The sequence below is a fragment of the Microcaecilia unicolor genome, chromosome 6, assembly GCF_901765095.1.
Source record: "Microcaecilia unicolor chromosome 6, aMicUni1.1, whole genome shotgun sequence".
In the NCBI taxonomy this organism is placed as follows: Eukaryota; Metazoa; Chordata; class Amphibia; order Gymnophiona; family Siphonopidae; genus Microcaecilia; species Microcaecilia unicolor.
Window position 1 is genome coordinate 337,251,407 of NC_044036.1, and position 26,499 is coordinate 337,277,905.

General features: G+C 46.0%; 2 protein-coding genes across 4 annotated transcripts in view; one reads left to right on the plus strand and one right to left on the minus strand.

Moving 5' to 3' along the window:
• Positions 1–19,176, plus strand: part of COG1 (component of oligomeric golgi complex 1) — a 43,152-nt gene extending 23,976 nt beyond the window's left edge. The window contains exons 12-15 of one of the 3 annotated variants that reach the window (XM_030208529.1): positions 1,171–1,280; positions 4,667–4,748; positions 16,712–16,758; positions 18,721–18,773. In XM_030208529.1, the coding sequence (XP_030064389.1) occupies positions 1,171–1,280; positions 4,667–4,748; positions 16,712–16,720 (201 nt within the window). In that variant the 3' untranslated portion in view covers positions 16,721–16,758; positions 18,721–18,773. Of the gene's footprint in view, positions 1–1,170; positions 1,281–4,666; positions 4,749–16,711; positions 16,759–18,720 lie in introns of those variants that run through there. The other 2 variants (XM_030208528.1, XM_030208531.1) reach the window with 2 other exon arrangements.
• Positions 19,177–21,660: 2,484 nt separating this feature from the next.
• Positions 21,661–26,499, minus strand: part of FAM104A (family with sequence similarity 104 member A) — a 29,989-nt gene continuing 25,150 nt past the window's right edge. The window contains exon 3 of the mRNA XM_030208533.1: positions 21,661–22,066. Coding sequence (XP_030064393.1) covers positions 21,842–22,066 — 225 coding nt within the window. The 3' untranslated portion in view covers positions 21,661–21,841. The remainder of the gene's footprint in view (positions 22,067–26,499) is intronic.

Here is a 26,499-nt window from a genome sequence, read left to right on the forward strand (position 1 = left end):
CTACTACCCCAAGGAATCCTAATCCACTCTGTTAAAATGTCCAGGGCTACAAAATACAACCCGTTCTGTATGCCCTAGAAGGGAGAAATATGCACTATGAAACACTTATGATTTTTTAAATCTGTGGATGAATAAGAAGTCATCAACAATCTGAGGATTCAGTCCAGTTCTCCTATCTTCCGCAGTCCCTCCTGCAATAGAAGATGTCTTCTTAGAAGACGTGCCGGTAGCAGGATGTACAGGATCCCCCATGCAAATTTTGCTAGCTGTGGCCAGCACGTTTGCTTATTTTTCAAAAAATAAAAATATTGTCATCTGTATCAATCAAACATAAATAACAGTCCAGTTCATTAACAGGCTTCAAAGTAGAAAGTGACACGGATAAAATTTGTTCCCGTCCTCACAAGCTCTGTCCCCATCCCCGCCCCCGTCCTCTTGGGATCTGCCTCCGTCCCCATCCCGGCGGTTACCGCCCGTCCCTGTCCCCGTCTCATTTTCTAGCGCGAGGTTCTATTTTTGATCAAATTGGTCTGTTCCCACTGAAGAGCGAGGAAGACATTTTTAGATGTGTGATGAGAGACGGCTTTGTTGGCACAGTTACTATGAGATTTCCATTAAAATGTTTGCTTAAGAGTAACGATAGAGTGGTAAGAGTTTTTGAGAATTAAGGTTTTGAAAGCGAAAGTTTGTATAGCTGCACTACTTGTAAAAAGGTATGTCCCATACTGTCACCAATAAATGTGATATGTAACAAGGGTGGGAACAAAGGAAATAAGGGATGGGGGGAGGGGTTAAGGGATAGGGGAGAAAAATGTTAAGAAAGTTGGATAATTGTTCAGTAAAGAGTTGGATGTATACAGCATGACTTGTTTAAGTGAAACTACTGATATGGTGTACCATGTTGAAATAATAATAAAAACCATTTAAACTGTAAAATGTTTACTTATGTTGAGCAATTTGCACTGCTTTCTTTGAACCCACTCACACGTGTAACCTGTATCCCCTCCCCATCCTCCATTCACGGTTTACTTATTAAAGCCTTGTTTCCTGTTTGCTGCCACCAAGAAGAGCTGATTAATATGGGTGCTGCTATTTTGATCAGGAAGGGGTTGGGAGGTTCACCCAACAGTTAACTGCCTACCCTAAGAGCTTTTTCTCCTTGCGTTCTAGATCTTGTTTGGATTGCTGACAGGGGCAGAGAATCAGTGCAGCGCCAGAAGTGCCGCATTAAGCTCCCAGGAGACGCACAACATCCTGCCCTTAGCGTCGAGCCAAATTCGGTAAGATTCCAGTGTTTAGAGCTAAAGGCAGGTCCTCGGTTTTGTCTTTCCTGATCTCGAGTGTTCTTGAAAATTTGTGTTAAAATTGCTTAAAAATAAAATCAAGACACTGAATTGTCTCTGCATTCTAGCACTGAGCGCGGCCTGTAAGGCTCTTGACCTTATTTGAAGATCCAGGTGCTCCAGTTAAGCTCTTATGCCAAGTTCTGGCTCACGGCAGTGCTGCAGTCTAGGCGATCTGGGTTTCATTCCCACTCTCTCCTTTGGTCTCCAGATGCAACGTTTTCGCAGCCCCTAAGGGCAGTGAGTCTGCTGGTCAGGGGTGGGGCCAGACATCATGGTGGGAGGGGGCCAGAGCCTGAGGTTGTAGGCACATTTTGCGTGCCGCCCCGCCCCCCTCCCCATCGCCTCACCTCCTCCCCGCCTCACTCCCCCCCCCACCGCCCCCACTGCCGCCTCCTCACCCCCCCACCTCGCCTCGCCCCCCCCCACGCCTCCTCATCTCACACCCCCCCCCCCCCCCTGTTTTAATTTCCCCTCTTGGACCTCTTTCTGACTCCAGATCACACGGGGGACTAAAGATACCTATTTCACATAACAGGCTCTGTCTGATTTCTCCCACCTTCATTGTCACCCAATCACAAGGAGGTCTGTTCTGGGTTTGCATTAGGGGCTGTAATCGAATTCTAATTCCCATAACTACTGCTTTCAGTCTTCCTGGATCTAGGTATACTCTGAGCCATCCATGTTCCCAGACAATGCCCAATAAAAATCTGTCTAAGTTTTTCCAGAGACTGAGTGTATGTGATGTGCCTTGTAAGCTAAATGTAAGGTAAAGAGAAGATAGAATAAAGACAGAGATAGGTTTAAATAGATAGATACATTTTATTTCTTACCCAAAGACAAGTCTTCAAGTTGGTACGAATACAGACATCAGACTTTAATCAGGTACAATCAGCAGACAGATTCTGGGTAGAACCGGACAGAGCCCTGCCGTCTGACAGAAGCGTTGGGGAAAATTCCAAAGCTATGGCAATTTGTCCCCTCTTTTATACACAAACCTCTCCATAGAAGTCTATGGTGAGGTACCTAGCTCTCGATTTCTGAGATGATACTTTCCCACACAGTCTTATCAGCATGTTTTGGGAAGCGTTGAGATAACAGTTCCACATCTGTTTGTGTCGCAATACTTTTAAGAACTCTGTATAACCTCTGTAGCCTTCTATACAAAACTAATAGACTCCATTTTGTTCATCTGATTTAAAGTGACAGTTGTACCAGTTTGTGTCAGGACTCATTGTTCAGACCTGTTTTTTTGCAGATTCTCAAATATTAAATCACTTTCTTGTTGTTTGGCCTAGTCAGTACTTTTTCAGTTGTTTTAGCTATTTAAGGTATGTAAATTGACCCACCACTATTCCAGTGGATGGATCCCAAGCGGGGACACATATTAACTTACAGGAAAAGCAAGTCCTTGCGCAGCCAGTCATAGATTTTTAAACCTAGCTGGTATTTTTACAGCCTGAGTCCTAAAATCTGGCCTTCCACCCTTCCGGTGGATCCAGTGAGGGTCTCTTGCTGTAGTATAATTATACACCCCCCACCTCACCTCCTTGCCACTTCCCCTCACGAACAAATACCTTTGTTGGCGTCAGCGTGCACAGGAGGAGCAAGAAGAAAGAACAGCAGGGCAGCAAACGCGGCTGCGCTGGAGACCAGCGTTGAACCAGGGGCCCGGATGAAATTTGCGAGGGCCCCGTGCCCCCCCCTCCCCGTAGCTACGCCCCTGCTGCTGGTTCTGGCAAGTTAGTCACAACAGGGGGGAGAACAGACGATGTACACATCTAGGACTGGACACGCCATGTTTCGGCCCAGGAGGGCCTTCCTCAGGAGTCACTTGGTTAGATGTATGCTGATAAGACTAGGGCGGTGCAGATACGTCCGATATTTAAAACAAGGGATAATCCTTGTTGCTGCTAAAACGCTTCGTGAAAACACTTGGACTCTTGAGAGTGCAAACATCTAACCAAGTGACTCCTGAAGGCAGCCCTTGTGGTGCCGAAACACTGCTCGTGTCCAGTCCTAGATGTTCAATAAGTGTGTACATCATCTGTTGTCGTCCCCCCCCCTTTTTTTCCATCGCCCTTGTTGTGACTGACTTGTCTGTGTGGCTACAGGGGTTCCTGTTCCTCTGTTTTTCGGTTGTGCCCAGTCTGCGTCCTCAGCGCGATACATCTGTGTATCGCACTGAGGATGCAGATATACCTAGTTTGGGAGGGAGCTGCAATCCGTTCTTGCAATGGCTGGGCAGGGGGAAAGAGGACAGAGGATGTCTACTTGGCGAGTGGGGGGGGGAAGACCCCAGGTAGTTAAAAGAAAACTTGTGGCACTTTCCCAGCCCTTGTTTCGGTTGAGCTAAAAGCTCAAAGAAGTTGGAGGAAACTATGGGGCCAAGAAAACCCTCTTCCCCACCTTCCCTCCTCTGTTTTAAAATGTATTTTTGTAGCAGCAGCAGATAAACTAAATGCAGCCCCTAACTTAATAAAAGTTAAGAATGAAATCCTATCTGTATCACCAGAAAAAACTTCCACTACATCTGAAAATAACCTGGGCCCCAGTCTACATTCTGTCTGTCTTACAGATTTTATACTATACTAGACTTTGAGCCCGTAAAAACGGGCTATTATAGGAAGGGGGGGTTGAAAGGCCCGCCCCCACCACCGAGTTCGCCGCTGCCCCTCCCCCTCCGAGTTCGCGCCCCCCCACCGAGCTGTCACCACCCACCTTCCACCCGGCCGGGCCCTCGCTCCGCTATTGAAACAGCGAGGGTCCGGGAACGCAGCACTGAGCTCTGCTGAGCTGCCGACGTCGGCCTTCGTTCTTCTTCTCTGCCTGCAGCTGCCTGTCCCGCCCTCGTGTGACGTAACGTCATCGAGGGCGGGACAGAGGCAGAGAAGAAGAAGGAAGGGCGATGTCGGCAGCTCAGCAGAGCTCAGTGCTGCGTTCCCGGACCCTCGCTGTTCAATAGTGGAGCGAGGGCCCGACCGGGTAGAAGGTGGGTGGCGGCGGCGACTCGGGTGGGGGGAGCGTTAGACGGCGGTGTCCCTCCCTCAGCAATGCGCAGTACAGACCCTCTGTGTTCCGCCCCCCGTCATCACATATTGACGTGGGGGCGGGGCAGAGAAGGTCTCTACTGCGCATTTGCGAGTGAGTACGGTCACTCGCCGTTTATATGTTTAATAATATATACGTAATCTCAATACTGCTATTTCCTGATGCTCGTTCTAGTTTGAAGTTGCTTTCATTAACGTTGCTTTTTTATTTCTACATTGTCAGTTTTACGGATTTATTAATGCTGCTTTTTCTCCCCCCTCCCCCCTCGTAAGGTTTGGACTTCTTCCACTTAGCATGTCAAGCTCTCGCAAGGCCAGATCAAGTTCCCGGGTCACAGAATCTAACAGAACTCAGGTGAGTGAGGCAGTAGGAATGGGAGATGAGCGAAGCTGCAGGATTTGGTTTCCTGAGGCATCAATCGATTAAAAGCCGAGAGAGTGAAAAGAATTTTTCACAAACTTGGAATAAACACATATAAAGTCTTAGCCCGAGGGGCCGCAGCTTGCTCATGAGCCTGCTATGACAGGGTAGGGGATGACGCGGGAGCTCCGGTAACCTTCCTGAGTAAAGTACTACTGAAGCTCCATGAGAGGCAACAAAAAGGGGAGGGGGGGGGGGGGGGGGGGAATGGTTGATGAAATATAATTATCTTTCTATTGTTCGGCGGCCTGGTATATCTTTCCATTAGTAAATGTGTGATGTCGAATATATATGCCTGCACCAGTTACTACTATTACTACTACTATTTATCACTTCTATAGCGCTACAAGGCGTACGCAGTGCTGCACAAACATAGAAGAAAGACAGTCCCTGCTCAAAGAGCTATGTAATAAAAGTAAGCCAAGTATAGGACAATCAAGCCATTGTGACATCACTGATGAGGTTGGCTCTTATTGGTGGCCTGAGGCATTATGACATCACAATATTAGCTCTGGTTACAAGAGACTACTACTACTATTTATCACTTCTATAGCGCTACAAGGCGTATGCAGCGCTGCACAAACATGTATTAAAGGCTTGGGAGAAGAGCCAGGCTTTCACCTACTTCCTGAAGTACAGGTAGTCTTAAGTTAGATGTAGCCTCTCTAGGATTAAGTTCCAGGGTATGGGGGCTACTTCTGAGAAGGCTCGCTGACGGGTATCGCATCATACAGTCTCTTTTGATGAGGGTACAGATAATGATGCTCCTTGACAGTGACATTCCTAGGTCGGCTGCCACCTGGGGCGAATCGCCGATGCGCCCCCCCCCCCCCCCCCCCCCCCCCCCCCCCCCCCCCCCAGCACATCAACCCTCTCCGGGAGCATTCTTGGCTGCTGGGAGCAGCCGTGCAGCTCTCGGAAGTAACCTGTTCCGGGGCAGAGGGAGCAGGGAAACAGCGGAGCCGACAGGCGTGCGGCTGCTCTCTGCACCCCTCCAGCGGCATGCACCGCCCCGCCCTTGCTACGCTGCTGCTCCTGGAAGGTGTGTAGAGAGCTAACTTATTCTTGAAGTACTCTGGCCCATTTTGTTTGAGTCTTTTAAATTTAGCCCTGTAAGGTACTGGTAGCTGGTGTAGTTTTTGCAGGAAGGGTGTGATGTGGTCATGCAGCCTTCTAGCAGTCGTGCTGCAGCATTCTGAATTAGTTGCAGCTGATACGAACTCTTGTTGGTTTGGCCAGTGTAGAGGGCATTACAGTAGTCCAGTCGTGATGTTATGGCATGGACCACTGTGGTCAGACTCATCTTTTCAATATACGGAGACAGATTTCATAGCTGCCGTAGGCGACAGAGACAATTTTTAAAGGTTGTTTGCATTTGCGGGATCAGAGTGACGAGTGTAGCAGTATCCCTGTGATTTTAGGGGGAGTTCATGCTTCCCAAAAGGTATTTTAAAGTCAGATGTTTGGTAACCAAAGAAACTCTGTTTTGCTTGGGTTCAGGCAGAGTTTGTTGTTGTTTGCCCATTCCTGAGTTGTGGTTAGGCAGGCACACAAGCTGTGGGTAGATCTGGTTCAATGGGCATGAGTAGATCGAGACGAAGTAGCTCAGCCAGAGTTGAGGTAGATATTAAATAAAACAGGAGACAGTATGGATCCCTGTGGCATCCCACAGTTCAGTACCCAAGGTAACGATGTGCTGTTGTTGAACAGAACTGATTGTTTGACAAATAGGATTTGAACCCTGTAAGTACTGTGCCACTGATACCTCTTTCTGCCAGCTTGGTAAGCATGATCTTTATTTATTTGCTGCATTTGTACCCCACATTATCCCACCTATTTGCAGGCTCAATGTGGCTTACATTGTATTGCAAAAGATGTAATTATGAACAGAGTAAGAGGTTTGTTCTAATTTAACATATCTAATATAATAAAACGCACCCTCAACGTTCTGAGGACAACGTTCTGTGAAGCCATCTGACGTCACTCCCAGGCTGAAGGGTTCGTGGATTCGTGGTGTGAAGCCTTCAAGCCAGCCAGCCGTCTCTGCCCCGCCCTCGCCTCAAACCAAACAAATCCGGAAGCGAAGCGTCAGGGAAGGAGGCGGCGCTCCCGACGTCTAGCTTTCCCTTCGCTGTGTTCCGGAAGGGAAGGCTAGTCGTCGGGAGCGCCGCCTCCTTCCCTGACGCTTCGCTGCACGAACCGCCACGGAGGTAAAGTTAAAAAGAAGAAGAAAAAAAAAAAGGGATGCATGGATGCGAAGGGGGGGGGGGGGGAAGAGGGCGGGCCAGGCTGGGACATGGGAGAGAGAGGAGCATGGATGCGAGGGGGGGGTCATGGAAGGGAGAGAGGGGACTTGCTGGAAAAGGATGAATGGAGGCGGCAGGGGACAGAGGAGCATGGATGGGCATGGATTGGGAGGGCAGGGCTCAGGGAGAGAGGGCAATTGCTGGATAGGGAAAAATGGAGGGGCCAGGTGACAGATGAGCATGGATGGGCATGGATTGGAAGGGCAGGACTCAGGGAGAGGGGAATTGCTGGATAGGGATGAATGGAGGGGACAGATGGGCATGGATGGATATGGATTGCAGGGCAGGCCTCAGGGAGAGAGGGGAATTGCTGGATAGGGATGAATGGAGGGGGCAGGTGACAGAGAAACATGGATGGCCATGGATTGGGAGGGCAGGGCTCAGGGAGAGAGGGGAATTGCTGGAAAAGGATGAATGGAGGGGGCAGGGGACAGATGGCCATGGATTGGGAGGGCACGGCTCACACTCTCTCTCTCATATACAATGTCTTTCTGACTCTCACTCTCACACACTCTGTCTCACACTGTATCACATTCACTCTCTATGTGCCACACAGTCACTCACACACTCGCTTGGTCTCATACACTCACTCTCACAGAGAATCTGTGTCTCACACACACTCTCTCTCTCGCCCACACACACACACTGTGTCTCACATACACACTTGCACACACTCTCATTCTCACACACACACTCTCTCACAAACACACTCACACCCAGACTCACTCTCTCTCTCACACACTCACACTTTCACTCTGACATACACTCTCCCAAACATACGCACTCCAAGGAAAACCTTGCTAGCGCCCGTTTCATTTGTGTCAGAAACGGGCCTTTTTTACTAGTTACTATATAAGAATTGAGGAAGATACATCTGTAGAATGATTTACATAACTCATACTAAGAAGCAGTAAAATATAATGATCAAAAATGATAATATGATTAATATAATCAGTTCAGAGGGATCAGTAAGTGGTTGGTTTAGATATAGAATAATTACATCGTTAAGGAGGATTCTTATCGTAAGTTTCTTCGAACAAATGCGTTTTTAATGATTTCCTGAAATCTGTCAAGTCCCGTGTTATTTTTATAGTATTCGGTAGTTTATTCCATGCTCCATGGATACAAGACGTATGAGAGACTTACGGACCTGAACATGTATACTCTGGAGGAAAGGAGAAACAGGGGTGATATGATACAGACGTTCAAATATTTGAAAGGTATTAATCCGCAAACGAACCTTTTCCTGAGATGCGAAGGCGGTAGAATGAGAGGACATGAAATGAGATTGAAGGGGGGCAGACTCAAGAAAAATGTCAGGAAGTATTTTTTCACGGAGAGAGTAGTGGATGTTTGGAATGCCCTCCCGCGGGAGGTGGTGGAAATGAAAACGGTAACAGAATTCAAGCACGCGTGGGATAAACATAAAGGAATCCTGTTCAGAAGGAATGGATCCTAAGGAGCTTAGCCGAGATTGGGTGGCAGAGCCGGTGGCGGGAGACGAGGATGGTGCCGGGCAGACTTATACGGTCTGTGCCAGAGCCGGTGGTGGGAGGCGGGGATAGTGCTGGGCAGACTTATACGGTCTGTGCCAGAACCGGTGGTGGGAGGCGGGGAGAGTGCTGGGCAGACTTATACGGTCTGTGCCCTGAAAATGGCGGATACAAATCAAGGTAAGGTATACACAAAAAGTAGCACATATGAGTTCATCTTGTTGGGCAGACTGGATGGACCGTGCAGGTCTTTTTCTGCCGTCATCTACTATGTTACTATGGTGTCTGTTCTATGCTAGAGACTGGTCGGTAGTTTTCAAGCTTGTCCTGGTCAATGGAGCTCTTTATCAGTAGGGGGCGCACCACAGCTATTTTTAGTGTTGTTGGCAGCTGCCCTTCCCCTAGAGAGGTCTTAACAATTTTTGTGGCCCCTTCAATGAGGCCTGTGCTTGCTCGTTGTACTGCTGTTGCTGGGCGGGGATCAAGAGGTCAGGTGGTCAGCTGTGGACCTTTCTGAATTTTTTGCAAGATCTTTCTCTGTGACCTGGTTGAATGAGTCCCAGGTGGCTGTACATGGAGGGGGGGGGGGGGGGGTGAGGGAGTGTTCTCGTTAGCTGGTGAGTTTTGACGGGACGATCTGTAGGTCCTGATGGAGACCATTAATTTTGTTGGCAAAGTATGTCGCAAAATCATTGCTTGTTAGTTGTAACTGAGAAGGCTGGTTCTGTTGTGGGGTTTGCAGTAGGCTGTTTACTATTTTAAATAGGTTCTTCGTTGAATTTGCAGCTTGTTCAATGTGTTGAGAGAAATATTTGGGTTTTGGCTGTTAAGCCTGGCAGTACATTTGTCACGTGTTTCTTACAGTCGAGCTTATTTTCCTCTAAGTGAGATTTTCAAGTTGACGTCTTCGATGATTAAGGGGAGAATCACAGGGAACGTTTAGGACCTTCTTTAGAAGGTCTGTTTTTTCTAATGCCATTTCTAAGCGTGCATTCCAGGTATCAACCTATTTTGATACTGTCACCATCTTTTCATCCACATGGGGGTAGGACAATTCCTCCAGGAAACTTTCAGCAGTCAGATTTTTCATGTTTCGAAATTTCTTCCAAACTATGGTTGGACCCCTGTGTTTTTGGTAGTCCTTAATAGAAAATGTGATTAGAAAATGATCTGCCTGTCAGAGGTGTTTTCTTGATGGCACCGGCATTGTGTTCAAAGATGTCGACCCCTTTGCAGAACATCGTCTAGCATATGGCCCTTTTTATGGGTTGGAGGTTTGATCACCGGAGCAAACCTTTGAACTGCTGTTGTATCAAGGAAGGCAGGAGTGGTGGTGTCTGGAGTTTTGCTGTGTAAGTGGGTAGCTCTGGGTTACCTCAGTCACCAGATTTAGCAGTTTTTGTACAGATGTGTTATTGCGAGGTGCTCTGTACACCACACGCAGCCACAGTGGTTTCTGAACTCTCAGTTGGATTAGGAGTGACTCGGGTGGGGGGTGGAGACTCTGCGCAGTTTGATTGTCTCTCGGATCAGGACCGCAACCCCTCCACCCCACTTCCCTTGTCTTGATTGGTGCAGGATAGTGAATTTTGTGGGACATAATTTAGTCCTCTGCTTTCATCCAGCCAGGTCTCACGTATACCTAGGATGTCTAGGTAGTATTCACCAATGACATCATGGATCATAGGAATTTTTTTATTGGCTGATCTGACACTTACTAGGCCCAAGTTTCCTGGTAGTGGTCTTAGTTGTAGGGGTTACTTGATGACAGTAGGGAGGTATTTGTGTAGGTATAGTTAGGTGTTTTGCCTCTTGAGTTTGTCCTCTAAGTGGATGGGGAGCCTGTTGTTCCTTCTCCCCACCCCCAATTTTTTTACTAGGCCAGTTTTCCTGCATAAAAAGCCCTTTGTCAGAAATAATGAAAGCCACAAGTCTCTCACGGAGATTAAATTGCACACTAAATCCTGCGTTTTCGTATAGGTAGGAAGTAAAAAGCCCTACAGGAACATAGATCCAACAGTACTATATTGTTAACCAGCTTGGATAAATAACTGAATGCAGTACTTGATATACCTGTTTTTCCAGTGTCACAGAAGTTATACATACAGTTTTCGTGGCAGGTGTGTGTAATTACTTTACTCTACCTTACGCCCTCCCCGAGTCACAGTGTATAAGCCACCCCCAGGATCTGGGGTGACAGAGAAAACAAAGGCCAGGTTTCTTAGAGGTGGAAAGGTCTTTATTACTTACCAATCTTTGGATGATAACAAGGCAATATAGCAAGTGGAAGGATCAGAGGGAAGAATATTACGGCCTTCTCTGGGGACCTGCGTGGGGCCTCAGGGGCCTGGGCCCCCGCAGATTTTGCCCTGGACCCCCCTACCGCCATCAACCCTCCCCCGCTGCCGTTCTTACTTTTGCTGGCGGGGGACCCCAACCCCCGCCAGCCGAGGTCTGCTTCCACCTGCCGCTGCCTTAAAAACTTCTTCTTCAGCCGGCGGGGGACCCCAAACCCCCGCCAGCCGCCCCGCGATGTTTAAAATTCATCTTCCGCCTCCGTGGCTGTGCTGCTGTGATAGGCGCTGTTGAAATCCACTTCGGAGTCTGACGTCGCAGCACGTACAACGTACGACGACGTCAGACTCCGAAGTGGATTTCAACAGCGCCTATCACAACAGCACGGCCACGGAGGCCGAAGATGAATTTTAAACACCGCGGGGCGGCTGGCGGGGGTTTGGGGTCCCCCGCCGGCTGAAGAAGAAGTTTTTGCGGCAGGTGGAAGCAGACCTCGGCTGGCGGGGGTTGGGGTCCCCCGCCAGCAAAAGTAAGAACGGCAGCTGGGGAGGGTTGGCGGCGGGAGGGGGGTGGAGTCATTGGTGGCGGTGGGGGCTCGGCGGCGGGGGGGGGGGGGGGGCTAAAATGTGCCCCCTCCCTCTGGCTCTGGCCCCCCCTACCGCCGGAGTCCAGATACGCCCCTGCTATAAACATGTGTAATGGATGGAAACTAGTGCTGACTTGAGAGCCACATTGAGCCTGCAAATAGGTGGGAAAATGTGGGATACAAATGCAACAAATAAATAAAATGTGTTTTTTCTGCATTCCACGTAAAGAGCATCTACAAGGGAATGAAAGATTGTGTGTTAAGGTGCAGGACAGGGCTTTCCAAACTGTCCTCGACTCTCAGGCTTGCCATCAGGCATATGCATGAGCTGTTTCTTTGTAGATGCAAGTGTGCAACCATTTCTTTGCGCAGTCATAGCCAGGACTTGCCCATCTATCGGGCCACACTGTATGGTATTTTCCTGCAATCTCACCTTTGCTGGTCTGAGGCCTATCCATGCCGGAACCATCTTTTACCATCTAATATGTCTAGAGGAGTGGCCTAGTGGTTAGGGTGGATACTTTGGTCCTGAGGAACTGAGTTCAATTCCTACTTCAGGCACAGGCAGCTCCTTGTGACTCTGGGCAAGTCACTTAACCCTCTATTGCCCCATGTAAGCCGCATTGATCCTGCCATGAGTGGGAAAGCGCAGGGTACAAAAAAATAATAATAATAATATGGATTCTACAGCTTGTGGCCTGAATACATCTAAAACCATCAGGAACCAGCTTTTCTACAAAGGAAGGTTACTGCTTGGCTTACCCATGATGACTTCATCCAAGGACACGCTGTTTACTGCAAACTAGTCTCCAGTTATCTCCTGGGAAGAGCGAAGGAGCTTACCTCACAGAAGACAGATGTCTCCGGGAACATATATGAATCAACAGGGAGGTTTGCTACCAAGACTGACAAGACTTTCCTTGTGGCTATCACAAGCCCTTGCATTGTCCACCATGAATTTTACTGGACAGAATTACACCATTTGTGAGTGGTCCATAGGTATCACCTGACCCAGAGAGATGCCAATGTTGGACTGAAGAGAGAAGAACAGAAGATTTGTTGGTGGATAGATTGCTCCAAGGAAAGAGAGAGAGACTGATTTTCCTAAACACCAGGGAACTGAATTTTCCTTGTAATAAAGGTGACAAGGTCAGTTCCGCTGCAGCACTAAGGCCTTCCCGAAAGACTGTGTAATCAGTATACACAGTACAGACCTTGGATTTTATTCCTGGACCAAAATTGACTCACAGAGGCTTCTGTTAAGAGTCTCAAAGGAGGAATCTGATTTTTTACCATTGGACGTCTGCAATAAGCACTGCAGGGTAAGAGAAGTGGATTTACTACCTACAGCTCAGGGGTCTAGTTCGTTTAAGGCTTTTGTCTGTAAAAGACTGGTTCGTCTCAGGATTTGTGGTTCGTAGTGAATTACTAGCTGCTAAGTGTGTAATTTGCACAAGATATTTTAGTTGTGTAAGTTCTCATAATGTCCTTAGGATATTAGTGGTGTGATTACTTATATTATCACTTATTCATATAGTTTATTTGGCTAATATATATATATATACAGTGGTGGAAATAAGTATTTGATCCCTTGCTGATTTTGTAAGTTTGCCCACTGACAAAGACATGAGCAGCCCATAATTGAAGGGTAGGTTATTGGTAACAGTGAGAGATAGCACATCACAAATTAAATCCGGAAAATCACATTGTGGAAAGTATATGAATTTATTTGCATTCTGCAGAGGGAAATAAGTATTTAATCCCTCTGGCAAACAAGACCTAATACTTGGTGGCAAAACCCTTGTTGGCAAGCACAGCGGTCAGACGTCTTCTGTAGTTGATGATGAGGTTTGCACACATGTCAGGAGGAATTTTGGTCCACTCCTCTTTGCAGATCATCTCTAAATCATTAAGAGTTCTGGGCTGTCGCTTGGCAACTCGCAGCTTCAGCTCCCTCCATAAGTTTTCAATGGGATTAAGGTCTGGTGACTGGCTAGGCCACTCCATGACCCTAATGTGCTTCTTCCTGAGCCACTCCTTTGTTGCCTTGGCTGTATGTTTTGGGTCATTGTCGTGCTGGAAGACCCAGCCATGACCCATTTTTAAGGCCCTGGCGGAGGGAAGGAGGTTGTCACTCAGAATTGTACGGTACATGGCCCCATCCATTCTCCCATTGATGCGGTGAAGTAGTCCTGTGCCCTTAGCAGAGAAACACCCCCAAAACATAACATTTCCACCTCCATGCTTGACAGTGGGGACGGTGTTCTTTGGGTCATAGGCAGCATTTCTCTTCCTCCAAACACGGCGAGTTGAGTTCATGCCAAAGAGCTCAATTTTTGTCTCATCTGACCACAGCACCTTCTCCCAATCACTCTCGGCATCATCCAGGTGTTCACTGGCAAACTTCAGACGGGCCGTCACATGTGCCTTCCGGAGCAGGGGGACCTTGCGGGCACTGCAGGATTGCAATCCGTTATGTCGTAATGTGTTACCAATGGTTTTCGTGGTGACAGTGGTCCCAGCTGCCTTGAGATCATTGACAAGTTCCCCCCTTGTAGTTGTAGGCTGATTTCTAACCTTCCTCATGATCAAGGATACCCCACGAGGTGAGATTTTGCGTGGAGCCCCAGATCTTTGTCGATTGACAGTCATTTTGTACTTCTTCCATTTTCTTACTATGGCACCAACAGTTGTCTCCTTCTCGCCCAGCGTCTTACTGATGGTTTTGTAGCCCATTCCAGCCTTGTGCAGGTGTATGATCTTGTCCCTGACATCCTTAGACAGCTCCTTGCTCTTGGCCATTTTGTAGAGGTTAGAGTCTGACTGATTCACTGAGTCTGTGGACAGGTGTCTTTCATACAGGTGACCATTGCCAACAGCTGTCTGTCATGCAGGTAACGAGTTGATTTGGAGCATCTACCTGGTCTGTAGGGGCCAGATCTCTTACTGGTTGGTGGGGGATCAAATACTTATTTCCCTCTGCAGAATGCAAATAAATTCATATACTTTCCACAATGTGATTTTCCGGATTTAATTTGTGATGTGCTATCTCTCACTGTTACCAATAACCTACCCTTCAATTATGGGCTGCTCATGTCTTTGTCAGTGGGCAAACTTACAAAATCAGCAAGGGATCAAATACTTATTTCCACCACTGTATATATATATATACTTGGTGATAGATATTTTTGGTAGTACAAGTCTATTTTTGAAACGTACTTTTCATTTTGCCATATCATTATTTTATATCTAATAATATATTCCCATTTGGGGCATTGTTCCTTTCATTGGTACAGCTAGTCAGAAGATTCTAAGGACAAGAGGTACACGCATCCCCTAGAAACGTGTCCAGAATAATTGCTATTTAGTAGTTTTCTGCCAGCCCAAGTACCTCAGACTCTATACCAGGGGTTTGTCCTCTAAAATATATCTCCTATATAATAATTCTCACCTCCAACGTTCTAATGTGCCTGGGACCGTGGCTCCCTCAGAGGTGGTCTGCTAGGCAGTTTAGAACGTTCAGATGTGAGTGACTTCACTGACAGCTGATTCCAAGGCAAGGGGAGGAGTAGGCCTACTCCTCCCCTTGCTTGGGAAACAGCTGTCAATGCCCCCCCCCCCCCCCCGGCGCAACACCCAAGCCCCTGCTCTGCAAAACCGCGAGCCAGGCAGGGGGAGGAGAAGGAATTTCCTACTCCTCCCCCTGCCTACCAATCAGCTCTCAGTGCCCCCCCCCCCAGGCGCATCACCAAAGCCCATACCCCCCCCCCCTTGGGCACATCAACCCCCTAGCCACCCGCAGCCGCCAATACAAACGCTGTCCAGCCACTGCTACTTCTCCTATGGAGCAGCAGCGGCCGGTACAAAAAGAAAAAAGCCAAAAAAAGATTTTTAACCTGAAACGCGGCTCCGTAGACAGCCATCTGGCATTGGCTGTCATCTCTGCAGCCGCTCCTCTCCCCTCCACGTCACTGCCCCTGCAGGAAGACCCCGGAGGAGTGCAGCAATGTCAGAGGGGAGAGGAGGAGCGGCTGCAGAGACGACAGCCAATGCCAGATGGCTGTCTACGGAGCCGAGTTTCAGGTTACAAATCTTTTTTTGGCTTTTTTTCTTTTGGTACCGGCCGTTGCTGCTCAACAAGAGATGCAGCAGCGACCAGACAGCGTTAGTGTTGGCGGCTGCGGATAGCGAGGGGGTTGATGTGCCCGAGGGGAGGGGTAGGGGCTTGGGTGATGCGCCGAGGGGGGAGGGGAGAGTCGCTGGTCATGGGTAGCTGGAGGGGGGCAGGGGAGGGTCGCTGGATATGGGTGGCTGCAGGGGGAGAGGAGGGTCGCTGGACATGGATGGCTGCAGGGGGGGGGCAGGGAAGAGGGAGGTGGGGAGGGGGTCCTGAGACCAGATGGGTGGCTGCAGGGGAGACAGAAGGGACGCTGTAGGGGGGCAGGGGGAGAGGAGGGTCACTGGACATGGATGGCTGCAGGGGGAGAGGAGAGTCGCTGGACATGGGTGGCTGCAGGGGGAGAGAGAGGAGGGCCGCTGTACATGCGTGGCTGCAGGGGCAGATGAGGGTTGGTGGGGAGGGGGTCCTGAGACCACATGGGTGGCTGCAGGGGGGGCAGAGACAGGAAGGACGTTGTGGGGGGGGGGGGGGGATTACCTTGCTAGCGCCCGTTTCATTGCCTACCGAAACGGGCCTTTTATACTAGTATATATATATATAACCCTCCAGGTCAGAGAATAGCAACTACCGTCAGCTTAACTCAAAGAACCATCAGCACCTCCTATAGCAATGCAGGTTACAGTATATTTGTGTAATAATTAAACTCCATGATTATGATCTCAAAGTTGGAGATTGCAGGCTGTTAATTGAGGGGAGGGTATAAGGCTGAATGTACCTCCTTCCCTTGTACCACCTCTGGCCATAACATGTTTGCAAGATGTCAAAGTGGCTGTGGGCAGGGCTTAATATGTAGAGAGAAGTGCTATTGGAGAAGGGGTGGGGCTTGTGCTACAGGAAGAGGAGCTGGATTCAAGAGTAGAGTAGCTTTCCCTACTCCGCACACGACTTGGAGGAGGGAGGGGGGGCTGTGCACCAGGCCATTTCCCTAGCACTAAGCCCTGGCTATGGGGTCACCAGCACAAGTGAAGGAAGCTCTACTGGTGGAGATCGCTTGTATCTTTGTCCTTATGTAACTACTACTTTTATAAATGTTTCAGTTTTTTTAGATGATGGTGTCCATACATGCTGAGGAAGTCTCATGGGGGTACTTTTGGTTTGTTTGACTTTGCAGAAAGTTTGCTGTGATGTGTTTGTGACTGTTTTTGCTTTTGCGCAAGCTTTACCTTCCTCCTGTAGCTTAGCTCCTCTGCATTAGTAACTGCTTTTGGGTGTATCTCGCACCATGGCTGATGTGTCTTGAAGCTGTTCGTTTTCCATCACTGCAGGCAGATCCTGATTGATACTCTGCCTGCTCCTTGCCTTCCCACTTTGTGAACTCAGACCCCAAGGATTATATTACAGCTACTCTGAGCCGGTGTGGGCTGGCGGTCACTGCTGTCCTAGTAAAGTGGGTCTTGGTTGTTCATAATCAGGATTATTAACGAGGAATGAAGAACGAAACAGACTAATTCTGCATTTAGACAGGTGTTCTCTCTATAAAGGACACCTTGGCCTGAGAAAAGGTTCACAGAAGGGCAAAGGAGCTTCTTATGCTGAAAGACAAACCATGTTGAGGCTTAAAGCTTAGGAAAGATGTGATGGGGGAGTGAGGGGAGGAGACAGAAATGTATTCAGATCAGGACTAGAGTACAATGGTGAAATGTTCCCTAGCAGATTTTAAAATAATTCTAGACATGATGCACTAAATGATTAAGATGTTGCTAGAGTCTGTGATCAAGGTGATGGCCAATGGTTTTGAATCCCTTGTGTTATAAGTTTGTTTTTTGGTTTTTTTTTTTTTTTTTTTGGGGGGGGGGGGGGGGGGGGGAGTCCATAAATTATTAGCCAGGTACTCTTGGTAAAGCCATTGCTTATCCCTTGATTTACTACTACTTAGCATTTCTATAGCGCTGCCAGGGTTACGCAGCGCTGTACAAGTTTAAACATGGGGAAGGACAGTCCCTGCTCAAGAGAGCTTACAATCTAAAGGTAACAAACTATGTAGTCAGTGTAGGTATTATGAGTGGGGAAGGTGGTTAGGCGCCAAAAGCAAGGGAGAAGAGATGGGCTTTGAGTAAGGACTTGAAAATGGGCAGGGAGGGCGCATGGCGTATGGGTTCGGGAAGTCTGTTCCAGGCATAAGGTGCTGCGAGGCAGAAGGGGCGGAGTCTGGAGTTAGCGGTGGTGGAGAAGGGTACAGATAGGAGTGATTTGTTCTGAGAGCGGAGGTTACGGGTGGGAACATACGGGGAGAGGAAGGTAGAGAGGTAATGGGGGGCTGCAGATTGAGTGCACTTGAAGGTCAATAGGAGAAGCTTGAACTGTATACGGTAGCGGATCGAGCTATAACAAGTTTGATTTGAGCTATAACAAGTTTTAATCACATTTCGAGACTTGCCTCCTACTTGAGACAGGGCCTGAACCATCATGCTTAGTATAAGAGTATTTTATGTTGAGAGAGTACTCGATACTCTGCTTTTTTTTTTTTTGGAGTTCAATAGGGCTGTACTGAATATATGTATTCGATTTGGCTGAATAGCGATTTCAATTTGAATAAGAATAATCCAGGGCTCTACTGTGCCAAATCCTACTGATTTCACTTTGCTTCTTTTATTATTTCTTACGTGAAAGCTCAATGCCCATTCTTTGTATTTGGCCAAATAGTAATATTCGGTACAGCTCTGGTAGATAGTGCTTTCTTACCTCTCTCAGAACCGTTGAACTAAAACTTACAGGAGCTAGAGCCAAACTATGTTTAAAATATTTGGAGTTTTGTGAAATTCTTTCACTGTACTGCTCACTGCATCCCACTGCCTGCTCTGGGCCTTGCACCTTGACAAACTGAACTAACATTTTTGGCATTTTAACAGTGGCTGCAGCAATTAACAGGAATCTATTAAATAGAAGGTGGAGCCCACTACAAAACAGGACAAGCAGAGTTTAATTTTTCTGATCCCCTTTTGAAACCTCTTGGAAGTGATTTACCAATGCCGAAGGCTCTTAAAAGTGGCTTTTGGGTGCCTTTTTCTATGATTAAATGGTAAAAGTAATTTCTTTTATCTGACAGGTGCTTCCTACCCCAACCTTAAGAGTAGCAGAGGAGTCCTTCCAGCCAGGTTCCTTGTTTAAACAGTTGGCTACCCAGGATGAAGACACCTCCACCCCATCGCTCTTTAAACTAGGCTGGCTCTCCAGCATGACCAAGTGAACAAAGATCAGAGAACTGATGTAAATTCTAAGTGTGTAAATTATGTATTTTTCTGATAATAAAATACCCAAAGGCAAGCGTTTGTTTGCTTTGGTTAGAGACTACCAGCCTCCAGTAACCTGTATGAATGTGTTTCTTCTAAAGGCACACCCTGAAGTTGGACAAACAGAAAACTAGATGCTCCAGTAAGCACCTGTTAATGCCACCTCAGCATTCTTGTTACTGGGTTTGCTTCTCTGCTACTACCTTGATCACATTCCACCAAGTTATATGTTTGTGAAACAGAGGGTATTGGTAAATGGAGGAAAAGGATGTTATCAGTGCTTTAAAAAGGGGTTGGATGGTTTCCTAAAGGACAAGTCCATAGACCATTACTGAATGGACTTGGGAAAAATCCACAATTTCATGAATAACTTGTATAAAATGTTTGTATGTTTGGGTAGCTTGCCAGGTGCCCGTGACCTGGATTGGCCACTGCCGGGGACAGGATGCTGGGCTTGATGGACCTTTGGTCTTTTCCTAGTATGGTATTATGTACTTACCACAGGGACCGGTCCTCAGGCTGGTGCTTTTTCACATCTTTGTGAGTGATATTGCAGGAGGACTGTCTGATCAGGTTTGTCTCTTAGCAGATGATACCAAACTCTGTAATAGGGTGGACACCCCAGAGGGTGTGGATGGCATGAGGAAGGATCTAGCAAAAGCATGAAGAATGATCCAATAATTGGCAACTAAGATTTAATGTAAGGTCATGCACTTGGGGTACAAAACTCTAAGGGAACAGTACAGTATAGGGGGTGAAGTGCTGTGTACAAAAGAAGAGTGGGACTTAGGGGTGATTGTGTCTGATAATCTTAAGGTGGCCAAATAGAAAAAGTGATGGTCATAGCTAGAATGATACTTAGGTACATAAGGAGAGGGATGACCAGCAGGAAAAAAAAAAAGGTGATAGTGCCCTTGTATAAGTCTCTGGTGGTCCCCATTTAGAACACTGTGTGCAATTCTGGAGACCCTCCCCTATGAAAAGATATAAACAGGATGGAGTTGGTCCAGAGGGTGGCTACTGAATTGGTAAGCAGTTTCTGTCATAAAACATAGGACAGGCTTTTGATCAACCTGTATACACTGGAAGAAAGGCAGGAGAGAGGTTTAAATACCTCAGTGGTGTTAATGTACAGACTATGTTTAGAATTTAAGGATGGGCTATTTGGCCTTAGCTGCCATCATGTTCTATGGAGTAGGTAAGGGAGGTAGGACAACCCAACCAGGCAGGTCCTTGCGATAAGAGAAATAAAAATCTTTATTACCAAAGACCAGATACAATGGACTCAACACGGTCCCATGTAAGAACACAAAACACTCTGAAAAAGAAAATGAACAGTTTTAAAACTCTTAACATGTACTATAGATGTTTTTACACATTCTTATATACTTTTTTCTTTTATGGCTCACTTATTTTGCATGTATTCATTATAGTACTTTCATGATTATTTTCCTAAGCATGTTTATATTTGAAGATATATTGTCTTGCATTCTTCATTTTTTTTATGGCTGATTTACTGTGCACTGTTCATGTTTCTTTCTTGTATCCATTTTTTTTTTGTTCTTATATAACTGTACATGTAGATACTCTGACTTCTGCAGCAGGTGTATTTTTGCTGAAACATGGGACCGTGTCAAGTCTATTGTATCTGGTCTTTGGTAATAAAGTTTTTTTTAAACATTTACCTTCAGTCCTGCCTGATTTGGTTGTCCTGTGTCCTTTCCCTACGCAGATGGACAGTACTCTGCCCGTAGGGAATCCCTCCTCTGTGTTTCTATTACCTCCCCTTTCATTCATCAGGTTCTGTTGCTATCTCAAACAAAATGCAAGGCCAGGGTTATCCCTCCCCACATGCACATATGTGAAAACAGGAACAGAGGTTGATAGTGAAAATGATTGAACCAGGCAGGAGAGGCTCCTGGCCTATTAATTTCTGACTGGCCCTAGAGTAAATTATGAGTATCACAGCACTCTCCAGTTACGCCTGGGTCAGTCTAGGCAAACTTTGTTCTTGGACCCCCAAAAACAGCTCTCTTGACGTGCTGAGATAGTTTTCCAAGGACCCGTACTGGAGATCAGCTGGTACGTGTGTAACTTCCTGAATCTGGCTCTATCCTGTGCTGTTACTTAGGTTAGGCCTGCTTGAATATCGAGGCCACTTCCCAGTGTCAGTCAGCACCTTAACCATCACCGACCAATACCAACTGCATCTCTGGGCTACAAAGTTTTCCTTTGGATTGATGGTGCTTGCCAGGCAAAGCTGACTTTAAAGAATGAGCAACAAAACATCCTTGTGCATTTATATTTGGGGGGGGGGGGGGGGGGGGGTTTATCATCTTTAAGTCTTTACAGTTCTAGCACACTTTTTGTACTTAATTTCAAAGCTAGTGCAACTGTGTTTTCTGTAGAAAAAGTAAGGTTCTTCTAAAAGACAACATAACCCTAAAGCAGCTCTCTATTTGCCAAAGAAAACAGGACAAGGCTCCAAGTTTACTCTCAATCTTTGTGCTGCTGAGGGAGAAACACTAGGTAAGGATCTTTCTTCCATTGCTACTTTTATTTACATAAAAAAAAAGCCAAGACTTACAAAAAAAGAAAAAAAAAAGACTTAAAAATGAGTATACACAAACTGGTAAATTCACTGCTGAGAAAAAAAGTCAGTCTAACTTAGTTACATATCACAATTTTACCTCTCAACCTGGATGTTTCTTTCACATCCTATAGCATGGGGAAAAAAAAAAACTCTACAAAATTGCTTACAAGCCCCTCTGAAAATTTAATAGTGCAGCAAAACATGAGTAAACAGTGCCTGTTAAGCTGGTATTTCAAATGTAGACTGAACAGCCAACAGGCAGTGTGATTTGTGCAATCTTTCAGTTGAAATAGCAAATGTACACAGTGCTGTCCCTTCACAGAAGGCAAGGAACTGCTGGCTTCTCAGGGTGAAGGGCGGCTCCGGTGCTGTAAGCTGGAGAAATGCGCCTCCTTCAGGATCTGGTTGATGTGGAAGTAAGGACCTTGGCTTAGTGCAGACTGCTCCTGGAAGGAGATGGGCTGAGGCAGTTCAGGGCTGGACCCTGCTAGCATCTGGTTTACGCTAGTTTCGGGACCACTTGCCCTGTCGGGGCTGTTGTTGATGATGCTGCTGTCACTGCCAGAGGACTTTACAAATCAAGAGAGAAAAAGACATCTTTAAATTACAATTTGTACAACAGATGCCAGAATAAATGCTATGCTAACTTACGTTTTAATACGAGAAATACATGCCTGCGGCAGAGGTAAAGGGAGCTCACTTTCCAAGATGCACATTGATGGTAGAACCCCCTAACCTGATCTCCCCCTCCCCCAAAAGACCATGTACACATTCCACAAAGACGTAGCATAATACAGGGTAACAGATGAGCTATATTAGTGCAAAACAATTGTTATTTTATCATCATACATACAAACACTCATCACCATACTTCACTATATAGCAAAGGTGTCTACCCCCCCCCCCCCCCCCCAATCCTTCCAAATCACAAAAATATCCAGAAGTCTTGTTTATCAGCTAGCAAACCCCTCCCACTCCTTCTGGGCACATTCTCCAAGTACCTAATGTGTAGAAGAGCTACATTAAAACACAGTGTGCCTCATTTTCAAAAGCAAAAAAAAAAAATACATCATAAGGTGGTAGATAGACTTTATCTCAAAAACATCTAAGTTACAATTTTTTGACCCTTTTCTCCACAGTTCATCCAAATTTCAAGGCGGTGGTGTTTTGGGCATAATGAAAACATCTAAGGCCAGAAATACGATTTTTTGGCTAGACCTGTTTCAATTGCAAATATAAATGACAAAATGACCACTGGAGGGGTTAAGACATAACCCACCTTACTCCCCCCCCCCCCCCCCCCCCCCCCCCCCCAGCAAGATGTGGCAGTACAGACCAGGCTGTATGACAGCTTCAAATATGATGGCCATTCTTGTTAGAGCAGCAGGCAGGTCCCAGGAGTAGCCTAGGGGGCAGTGTAGTGGACCCCAGGCCCATATGCCGTTCTAACTGGTACACTTGTAGTGGAATGTGTGAGCCCTCTAAAAACCACTAAATACCTATTGTACCTGCAAGCTTGAGGGCTACTGTGGTTTTTCTCTGTTCCTGGAGGGCATCAATGAGATACGTAACTCGGACCTTTTATGTGAAGTCCACTGCAGTGCTCCCTAGGCTGCCCCACTGCTCTGCCTTGTGCAGCCAGTCTAAGAATGATAGGGTGTCCTAAAACAGTTACAAACAACCCAAAATATAGCAGCTAGGCTTGTCTTCAAGGTATCACGTTTTGATAGAGCCACTCCATTATGCAAGCTGCACTGGCTGCTCATTAAAGCCAGGATTATTTTTAAATTATGGTGGTGTCTTTCAAATATTACATGGCATGACACCAGATTACATGCAGCCTTTAATAACTGTTCCCCTATGCAATATAACCTCTGGTTATTTATTTATCACATTTGTACTCCACATTTTCCCACCTATTTGCAGGCTCAATGTGGCTTACATCAAACTGTAGAGGCAATCACCAATCCAGTAAATATACAAATACAATATAATGTAGTGATCAGGGAGCATCAAAAGAACAGGGTTTACAGGGGAAAAGGAGGGAAGGTTAAGAATGTCCAAAATGGTCCATTCATTTGCTGTGTTGCAGGATGTAGGGACGTATGTTGAATCCTTTCCAAATAAGCTGGTCTTGAGTGATTTCCTGAAATTAAGATGATTGTGAATAGTTCTTACAGCTTTTGGCAGCGCATTCCATAGTTGAGTACTAATGAAGGAGAAGGTGGAAGCATAAGTGGATTTATATTTGAGGCCGTTGCAGCTAGGGTAATGAAGGTTTAAGTATGAACGGGGTGATCATTATAGGGACTACCTTACACTTTATCTTCCAGGTTGTAAGAGAGTTGGTTCACTCCGCAGACTTTAGATACCAAGGTGCTAAAGTTGTGGAATTCACCGCTAGTGGCAATCAAGGGTCAGCCTGATTACTTCATATTTCGCAAAGGACTCAAAACTTTCCTCTTTGAGAGGTTTCTACAATTGATGGAGTGATTATACATAGTAAGACGGCATGTTTCTGTATGTTCCATCCAGTCTGCCCAACAAGATAAACTCATTTTACATGGTATGTGATACTTTATACCCAAGTTTGATTTGTCCTTGTCATTCTCAGGGCACAGACCGTAGAAGTCTCTCCAGCACTCTTCTTGTACTAAGTTCTGAAGCTAATGTCAAAGCCCCTTAAAATTTACACTCCAGCCTATCCATATCTATTCAGTCACGATCAAGGTGTAGACCGTAGAAGACTGCCCAGCACTGGTTTTGCTTCCCAATTACCAGTGTTGCCACCCAATCTCCGCTAAGATGGACGATTCCTTTGTGTTTATCCCTGACCATCAAGGGTTTATTATTTAGTTCTTATTTGTGCTACTCTGCTCTTACTTGATATTTTGTTTATGGTATTGTAAACCTTGCCTGTCGTTTTAGGTATTTTGACATTTAAACCTCACATTATCCTGAACATATTCAAGTTCAATGTGGCTTACAATAAATGAAACAACAGGCAAGGTTTACAATACTATAATCAAGATATAAAGTAAGAGCAGAGTAGCACAAATAAGAGCTAAATAATAAACCACTGATGGCCAGCCAGTTATAACCTAACACCTTGCCTGTTTTATTTATTGAACTCGAGTATGTTCAGGATAATGTGGGGTATAAATGTCAAAATAAATCCCAACTAGCATGAAGAGACAGTCTCTTATACGTACATCATGTAGCGTTATAGAAACAACAGTAGAAGTAGGGATGCTTTGCTGATTCATGACACGGAGGGCTTGTCATCGTTCATAGAACTGTGAACCCTGCTTTATATCAGAAAATTCTAGAGGAAAACCGATTGAGAATTTATTGCATCAGGGACTATTTCCCTCTCTGCTATATGGTATAATTCCGACCTTTATTTAAAAAAAAAAAAATCATCAATCTCACAAGCAGATCTCACCTACTATCATAGCACATTCCCTTATTCACAAAAATGACCAAAAGGAATAACTTCTGAACAGCTCAGATTCAGAGACTCGAAATTTTGAATCCCACTCAAATAAGAACATAATAGCCATACTGGGTCAGACCAATGGTCCATCTAGCTCCGTATCCTGCTTCCAACAGTGGCCAATCCAGGTCACAAGTACCTGACAGAAACCCATATAGTAGCAACATTCCATGCTACCAATCCCTGCTGACTTCCACCATGTCCATCTCAATAGCAGACTGGACTTTTCCTTCACGAACTTGTCCAAATCTTTTTGGAGTGGAGGAGTAGCCTAGTGGTTAGTGCAGTGGACTTTGATCCTGGGGAACTGAGTTCGATTCCCACTGCAGCTCCTTGTGACTTTGGGCAAGTCACTTAACCCTCCATTGCCCCTGGTACAAATTAAGTACCTGAATATATGTAAACCGCTTTGAATGTAGTTGCAAAAAACCTCAGAAAGGCGGTATATCAAGTCCCATTTCCCTTTTTTTAAACCCAGATATGCTAACCGATGTTACCATATTCTCCGGAAAAGCAGTCCAGAGCTTAACTATTCTTTGAGTGAAAAAATATTTCCTCCTATTTGTTTTAAAAGTATTTCCATGTAATTTCCTTAAAGTGTGCCCTGGTCAAAGTACTTTTTGAAAGAGTGAAAAATTGATTCACTTTTACCCATTCTACAGCACTCAGGATTTTATAGACCTGAATCATATCCCCCCACAGCCATCTCTTTTCCAAGCTGAAGAGCCTTAATCTCTTTAACCTTTCCTCATACAGGAGGAGTTCCATCCCCTTTATCGTTTTGGTCACTGTTCTTTAAAACTTTTCTAATTCCACTACATCTTTTTTGAGATACAGTGATCAGAACAAGGTGAGGTCACACCATGGAGCAATACAGAGGCATCGTAATAGTCTTATTTACCATCCCTTTCCTAATAATTCTTAATATCCTGTTTGCTTTTTTGGCTGTCGCTGCATGCTGGGCAGTTCAGCATATTGTCTACAATGACGTCTAGGCACATTAGCATTTTTAACATCCCTACAATTAGTGCGCACACTAACCATGTAGGCACCTATAGGGGATATTGTTTAACGCACGTTAAAAACGCTAACATGCCTATAACGCACCTTAGTAAACAGGGCCCTTAGATCCTTTTCTTGAGTGCCGACTCCTAAGGTGGACCTTAGCATCAGGTAACTATGAGTCAGATTATTCTTCCCAATGTGCATCACTTTGCATTTGTCCATATTCAATTTCATCTGCCATTTGGATGCCCAGTCTTCCAGTTTCTTAAGGTCTTCCTGCAATTTTTCACAATCCGCATGTGTTTTGACAACTTTGTATAGTTTTGTGTTATCTGCAAATGTAATCACCTCACGTTCTAATTTCCAGATCATTTATAAATATGTTAAATAGCACCGGTCCCAATACAGATCCCTGCGGCACTCCACTATTCACCTCTACTGAGAAAAATGACCATTTTACCCTACCCTTCTGTTTTGTGTCAATAGTCAATTCCTAATCCT